This window comes from Sparus aurata, chromosome 10 (assembly GCF_900880675.1).
Source record: "Sparus aurata chromosome 10, fSpaAur1.1, whole genome shotgun sequence".
NCBI classification, from domain to species: Eukaryota; Metazoa; Chordata; class Actinopteri; order Spariformes; family Sparidae; genus Sparus; species Sparus aurata.
In genome coordinates this window covers 17,878,465-17,886,212 of record NC_044196.1, presented here as the reverse complement: position 1 = coordinate 17,886,212, position 7,748 = coordinate 17,878,465, and the positions used below count along the sequence as shown (strand labels likewise).

Genomic DNA, 7,748 nt, shown 5'->3' with positions numbered 1-7,748 from the left:
CACATGCAACCTTTTAAAATTTATATCACACTTTTAATTGATTTTTCTTGTGTAGTATTTACATCTTAATACAGCCTCTCCTCAAGCTTAAAGAAGAAACACACCAGTTAAAAACGGTAAAAATACTGATCAACAAACAGTTGTTTGATAAAATAAGAAAGGACAAGTGTACAAGTTATTAAAGGAAATAAAATAAAAATACAGAAACGAGAGTTGCACTTCATGAGATCAATGAGGTCCAAAAAGGAAGGATGTATTAGCAGTTAAGACGCACTGGAAAATGCATGAGAGAAAGGCAAAAACATAAGCTGCATACTTTACATATGGAATCCATCACTGGCTCTGCATATACAATGGAAATAACAAAATATGCTCTTTGTCCTGAAATGTTCACCCACTTCTCATCTGGAGAGAAAATAAATTGTCCCTCTCTCCTTCACTCACACACAGACACACAGGAACACACAAACATCAGTCAACGCCCTCAGAACCACCACGTTAACTCCTGATGATCACACGTACGAGTCAGATATTAATGCTGTTGGTCCCCGTGAAGTGGGACATGTAGGACGCTAAGGCCGGGTTGGTGGGCAGGACTTTGATTGGCAGATCCCAGCTGAAGGTATCCACGTCGACGTGCTCCGCCCCGCTCCAAACTGTGACCTCCGATTGGTTCTGCAGAACTGTGGGCGGTTCCATCGGCTCACGGGCGGTGACAAATTCAAAATGCAGCCGCCACCTCAGGATCACTGTAGAGTTCAAATATGTGTTGTTAAGTTGATGTGTGATATTTAAAAGTTCAACTTTAAATATTGTGTAGTTAAAAAGGATCATGATCAGGGCACCTGATGCCTACAATCAGTAAAAGGCACTAATAAGTTGCTAAGTATCTCCTTAAATGTTATCCATAAAATACATAGAATTTTTCTACATCTTCTGGAGATAATTGGAAACCTGCATTGCTTCAAGTTACTTCAGCTTTAATGGAAAACATCATATATTTTAAAAGGTTTCCTCTTTAAAAGGGTTTGTCAAATATTCTACAATCAGGGGGCACATTTGAAGGTCTGACACAGTGGAGCACCTCAGACACAAATTAGGTTTTTTCATTAAAAATATACAGAATTTGCTTGTAGCACTTCCTGTTTGGAATGATCCCATGGCCAAACAGACACTTATCACTGGATTATTTTTAAACTAAAAACTTAAAATCGTGATTTTGTTCTGTTTAGGTTCTGGATTATGTTTTATGGAGCATGTTTTATATGATTCCTAAGTGGATTTATGAATGATTATTCCAGATGGACCTCGGAGATAATTGATAACTTCATGAAGTGAAGTAACACTGAATCCATTAATATGTGAATCGTGTTTCGTCAAAGTTTTCTCATTTAATGTGTAAATCAGTGGTTCCCAACCTTTTTTGTCTTGTGTACCCACTGAGCCTTTTTGTCATACCATGAGTACCCCCTCACTCATGAGTGTTGATGATTCTCCAAAAGTGGTCATATGAAACGTTACATAACTGATTATTAAATGAAAATCATTTTATTTCATCTCCTTAATTTGAACATTTAATTATCCTGCATTTTATTTAATTTTTTAACTCAAATTAAACATTAAAATAAATAATATGCTTGCCTTAAAAATAAATAAGTAATGTAAATAAACAGATAAGAAATCTTAATAAATAATAAACCTGCCTTTTTTATGTAAAAACTCTTTAACATTTACCACAAAAAAATGAAACTGCTGAATAAGTCCCAGGCATTTAAACTTTAAAAATCAGGAACAAAACACTTAACAAAAACAATATTCAGACTCACTATAGGAATCCTTTTCATTAGTCATCTGAGCTTTAATGAGACACTTGAGCTCGCATGTCTTTCATAAGCTTTGATAGCTCTGGGGGCAGTGTGGAAACAGCTGTTATCAGGCTGTTCTCCACATTCAGTCTGTTCCTCTGCTTGGTTCTGATGTGTGTCAAAGCTGAGAAGGTCACCTCACACATATAAGTTGAACCAAAAGGCAAAAGTTCAATCAGTGCATGTTTTCCTAGTTCAGCATATTCCTTCTCCACACCACACCAAAACTCAGTCAATGTCTTCTCAGCATATGCCATTTTCAGCCGCCGGTCAGATGATAAATCCATCAGATGCTCCTGCAGCCTTGCAGGAAGGTTGTTGCTGCTCTCACTCACAAGGAATGGGTTCCTCACCCAATCCAGTCTTTCTGACTTTGCTTCAATGTCCTGAAAGTACTCGCTGAAATCAGTGCAGAGTTTGGACAGATGTGCTTGCACCAGTTTGACCACTGGACCCCTGGCAACATCAGCCAGGAGCTGAGCCTCTCCCCTCACATCTGTCATCTCATCCAGCTGCAAAGAGAACTGATCGGCTTGTTTTTATTTTGTTCACAACTTGTCCGATAATATTAACGGACATATCACCGTTCCGACGGGACACGGTGTTGTTCGAGAAGGGAACTTTCTTCAGTGCGTCGGCTGCTTTCCTGTCAATCCTAATTTCAGCCAGGGAGGGAGAATGAGCTCTTCCACAATAGAGTGAGGCTTTTTTGATTTAGCCACAAGTAGAGATACGGCGTAAGATGCCTCTAATGCTTTGGTTGACACATGTGTGGCTTTCCTCATTACAGACATGACTTGAAATCCGACAGCCTTCTTTTGTAAAAATCCTCAGTTTTACCTACATTTCCCAAGTGTTTGGTGCTCTGGTGTCGCTGTAGATGGGCTGGCTTCATTGAGCTATTTGCCAGGACTTCACCGCAAAAGAAACACTGAGGCTGCGATGGATACGCCGACGTAGAAGTGAATCCATATAAAATACAGTTTTCACTGTACTGCCTAGGTTTAGGTTTGGTCTCTTTCTTACGTTTCTCGGTGGGCTCCTCCGAACGCTCTCCTGGGTCCAGAGTAACTGGACGTTTCAGCCATTTATCCATATTTGCTTACAGGTTGGTGAGTTTTTTGGCGCGGCCTTGGCATTTATCTTAACAGTTGTGCCACAGGTTATTGTCTCCCCGGGGGAACTAATTGTGGCACACACGTACCGTTTTTTTACTGGGCTAATTAAATGACTGAGAATATTTACTCATCGTCTTGGAAATAAATTAATACATATTTCCATGTACCCCCTGTAATATGTTCGTGTACCACTAGGGGTACGCGTACCCCTGGTTGGGAACCACTGGTGTAAATGATTAAAATTTTTCAAGATGGCTCATGACACATTTTATTACTAAAAGTCCTGACACAAAGAAACAGGTTTGGATGACGATGATCAACAAGGCAAGTCTGAAAAGTCTTTCATGTCCGATCCAAAATTCCCCAAAACGCTTAAATTAATTCTTCCTGTTACAAGTTGTAAGCATGGTAAAAAACATATGAAATGTCACTTGAGACGTCACATTGGAGACGAACATGTTTTAGCCTGCTGGTAACTGACCTATGTCGGTGCTGAAACCTGGAGTGACGTTGAGTGGGATGGGGAGAGAGAAGTGGCTGGAGGCCGTGTGGAGGCAGGACTCCATGTGTCGTCCATGACCGGTCACACTGACGGCCTGGCCAGAGCGCCGCTGGTACTCCTTCTGGATCTCCTCCTCATTCTGAAGGCTCACTGAGTACTGGAAAACATAAACACGGGTATACAGGATATTATATCTATTCACTGATTAAACAGTCAAAACTAATGTTGCAAATAAACTAAGTAAAGCAAACACACTTGCAAGCATGGAATGTCTCCCTCTGAGAAGTTGAATGTGCCGATGATGTCCTCCCCGAGTCTGTAAACAGTCTTGAAGATGCAGAACTTTGCGACTTTCCCACGCATGTTGGTGATATTGAACATGTCTGGACAAAACGAAGGAACAAATGTGGACATCCACATTAATAATGGATTTACTTTCTATTTAAATTCATTGCTTATATGTTATCATAACAAATCTAGCTTGAAATTAGCTGCTATGCTGGTTTAAAAAGACACATATTAATGACATGAATGTAACAATAAAGTTTGTGAGGAAACAGTTTTTCTTTAAATTTTTGTTTTCACTTCCAATTAACTTATATTAATGTAACAGATGTGTCAAAGAAAGAAATCAAAACATGACAATAAAAAAGGTTTTGAATAGCAAAAGGCTTTGTTTTTAAGAAATTAATGAGAGAGAACAAATGAGAGAACAAAAATCTAAACAAAGACCAGAGACAGAATCAGACTCACGGGGGCAGCGTCTGGATGTGGTGACCATCAGCATGTCCAGCGCTCTCTCTAAAGGCCGAGCATCCCTGCGGCTCGCTTCCTCTTCCTCCAGAAACGGGTTGGAGGGGGAGACCTCCTCATCCTGGGGAAATGGAGGGTCTGGCATGCCTAGAGGATCGATAGGAAAACATTTGAGATTTTACAGTGTGGTAGCAGTGTGGTTTTTTTTCACCAAGAGGCATGTTGGGGCAGATGTCAACGTTTCACCACTCCTGTGGTTTCAAAAGCCACATTTCCACCACAGGATCTTCCCCAAGTAACCTTTGAAGAATGCTGTGTAGTGCCACCACAGTGACCAGCATGTAAATTAAGTTCTGATGATATTATTTTACCCCCCCACATCAGAATGGAGTTACAGAGGAAAGAATATGACGGGTGGAACAATGATGAAGTCCAGGTCTCGTTATTGTGTAGTTAAACAAAAAAATAAATTAATTAAACAGCGACTTCTCTTATGCCCGCTCAGTAGTTTTGCGTAATCTTCACTGGTCTTTAGATTAAAATGGTAACAACAGCTGGAGGAAGTAACATTTAGTTCCTGCAATGGTAGTTTCGATCAAGTTCCAGGCACTTTGGAAGCACAATTAAAATGACAAACCTCAGTAGCACTGGATGCGTTTCGGTAAATAGCCAAAATCCCTCTCACCTTGCAGAACCAGCACTCTGAAGGGAACTCTGAGAAGTTTGATGGGAGAGTTGACTCTCTGGCAGCCGATCGTAAGTTTGTAGACATACTTCACCGCCTGACCACGGAAACTAGGAGGGCCATCTATGGGCACAATCTCACTGTATGAATCTGTGGGAAAGTGAGTTACATGTCAGACTACTAAGTTACACACACTTAAACAAATATGTTATTTCATGAATGTCACATGACCATTTGGGAAAAAATTTAAAGTTGTTATCAGTAAGACATGCAAGCACTGAGGTTTTTATGTGTAGGGCCCTATGATTTCCGCGATCACGGAATCTGCGGAGTATCGCGCAATTTGACATAATTTCACTGAAATGCTGTTTTCGTGTGGAAGAGGAACATATGTCTGGGGAAAACTGCACGGAGGGAAGCAAATCTGGGTGGCACAACAAGCCCCCTCCAAAGACTGAGCCCCTCCCCCTTAAAAAAAAATGTACGCACGGCTCTGTCTTCGTTGGAGAAAAAGATTAGAAATTTGACATTGTCAGGTGAACTGTTGTTTTGAAAATTCTGCCAACACTCAGTTGACTGGGACCACATACTGTCCAAAAGCCATGTGAGAAACAAGGAAAAGTACAATAATAACGCTAGCAAGGCCCCGTCCCTACAGATGTGCATTACTGCTGCTGCATTCAAGACATCGGACTCCAGAAGCTCACAAGGACTAACTAGTCCTACAGCTTAAATAACTTGTTTAAGTTACTTCTGAAGAAGTTTAAAATGTTTGGTTGTTGTTTTATGACAAGTCAATTCAAGTTTTTATTACTTGCTGCTTGTTTTTGATGCACTTAAATGTACTGTATGGTATAGTATTGAGGAAATGTGTTGTTTGTCACCTCAATAAATTTAAGTTAATTTCTATTTAATTTACATTAAAAACACACTGTTTTTGGTAGTACAATAAGAGTAAAAGGCAAAAAAAAAAACCGGAATTCCCAAATATTAAAACGGAATAAACGTAATTTTGGAAAAAAATAAAACAGATTTTTATAGGGCCCTACATGTGTTTCCTTAAAAGTTCTGTTTTTCAAAGCTTTTTTCACACATGTATACACTTACATGTTTTGCTCTCCCCGGGGTCCAGGCGGAGGTCACAGAATAGTATCTTGGGTGGTGTGTCCAGCACACACTGCCCTCGCTCTCCTGTAGAGGACAGAATTACGTTTTGAGGCAAGTTAAGGCATAAAACGCATGAAGCAATAACATCCAGAACCTCTTACATTTTTTGTCTGAAGACTTGTTAGTTTAGTTTGTAGCAAAACCCAACTGTTTACTTAAATCTTTGCCCACACGTCACTCAAATCTTCTCCCTATGAATGTTTTTTTTTTAATATATACACATTATATAATGATTTTAATTTCTGATTTTCTCAGGTTTCATGTTTTTTCTCCTACCACTAACCTCTGCTTGGGATGAGCACCGTGTCGCTCTCCGCCTGGACGTCCTGTTTGTTGCCCTGGGCCGGCAGGGCCACTCTGCTCTCACTGGCATGAAACTGGCAGTGGATCTGGGCACTGGCCCATGCTAGCATCTCACTGGGACACAGCCAGCAGACAAGGATTACACAAGGACATTTACAGAGTGATTGATTAAATGATTGATTTAACATGGCCACAGTCCACATGGGGTAACAGATTCACATATTCACAAAGAAAACATTGCAAAGGTCCTACAGAGAAGAAATGTCCTGCTGTGAAGGACACAGTTTTCATGTCTTAAGCACTCATGGACCTTTATCTTCTATCTTGATTATGTTTAATAAGTGGTTCTGTGTAGTGATTTTAGTTTATTTTGATTTATTACGGAGCTTCGAATTTTGATTTCAAAAAGTGTCAATAGTTTTTCTTTTGAAATGAATGCTACAAATTCAAAGACAGAAGTTGGCATCGTCTTGTCTGTGATTATTGAAGAGGTGGAAGGAGTTCAATCCTACCTGCTGGCAGAGGTGGAGAGGTGGGACATCGGGTTTGTGAATGTTATGAGACACTCCATCAGCTCCCCGGCCAGAAACACGGGGCCTCGGGCCATGGAGGCCACCACCTCGATCATCTGCATCATTAGAACAAAACCACGTCATCAATTTACAAAAGGCGACTAGAGTCCAAAATACGTTGTTAACTGCAGCTGCGATGCGTAAAAACACGGTTATAACGTTACACACTAGCTACTATCATGAACGGTCAGACAGCAGACATAAGTTAACTTGTTTGATGCTGCCTCATAACAGCTACTGCTGATTTTATACACATACCTTGGCCTCAAACGATATTGCGGCAAGCCAAAGACGCTGTCTTATCCCAAGGCTTAACGTAATTTACTGTTCGAGTAAAACACTACAAAAGTTGACTGCTTTTCCAGAACACCTAGGCATAGCATATCTAGCTAGCTAGCGTTACAGCTAAAGTAAACAAGTATGTTATACTACATCCGCTGCTGCGCGACCAACCACGAACCAAGGAAAAGAATACTCCGAAAGAATAACAGCACATGTCACTAAAATGTCATGTTTCTGAACCATATATTCTGTTTAACGTCCCGTTGCTATTCCAATCTAAATTAAATGTGCTTTAATGATTAAAACGGAGGTGTAGAATTTCGCTAATGTTTTTTGGTCGGCCATTCACAGAACGTCACGTGGCAAAGTTACCTAGAGTTGGACTGTTGCTATGGTAACTGTAGGGAAGCGTAAACTCACAATTTACAAATAACGTTTACTTTTGAGCTCTAGTACCTACGCAATGAACATAACTCGTTTTAAAACACTTATTCTAATTGT

General features: G+C 40.3%; 1 protein-coding gene across 1 annotated transcript; it reads right to left on the bottom strand.

The window, feature by feature from the left end:
* Window positions 1–11: 11 nt before the first annotated feature.
* Window positions 12–7,625, bottom strand: rgp1 (GP1 homolog, RAB6A GEF complex partner 1). The gene is made up of 9 exons (XM_030430142.1): window positions 7,224–7,625; window positions 6,906–7,021; window positions 6,374–6,507; window positions 6,031–6,114; window positions 4,924–5,073; window positions 4,239–4,385; window positions 3,741–3,868; window positions 3,465–3,642; window positions 12–749 (listed from the first exon to the last, which is right to left on the bottom strand). Exons 2-9 carry the CDS (start codon window positions 7,019–7,021, stop codon window positions 526–528), a joined length of 1,161 nt encoding a protein of 386 aa, XP_030286002.1. The 5' UTR covers window positions 7,224–7,625; the 3' UTR covers window positions 12–525.
* Between the last annotated feature and the right edge of the window lie 123 nt (window positions 7,626–7,748).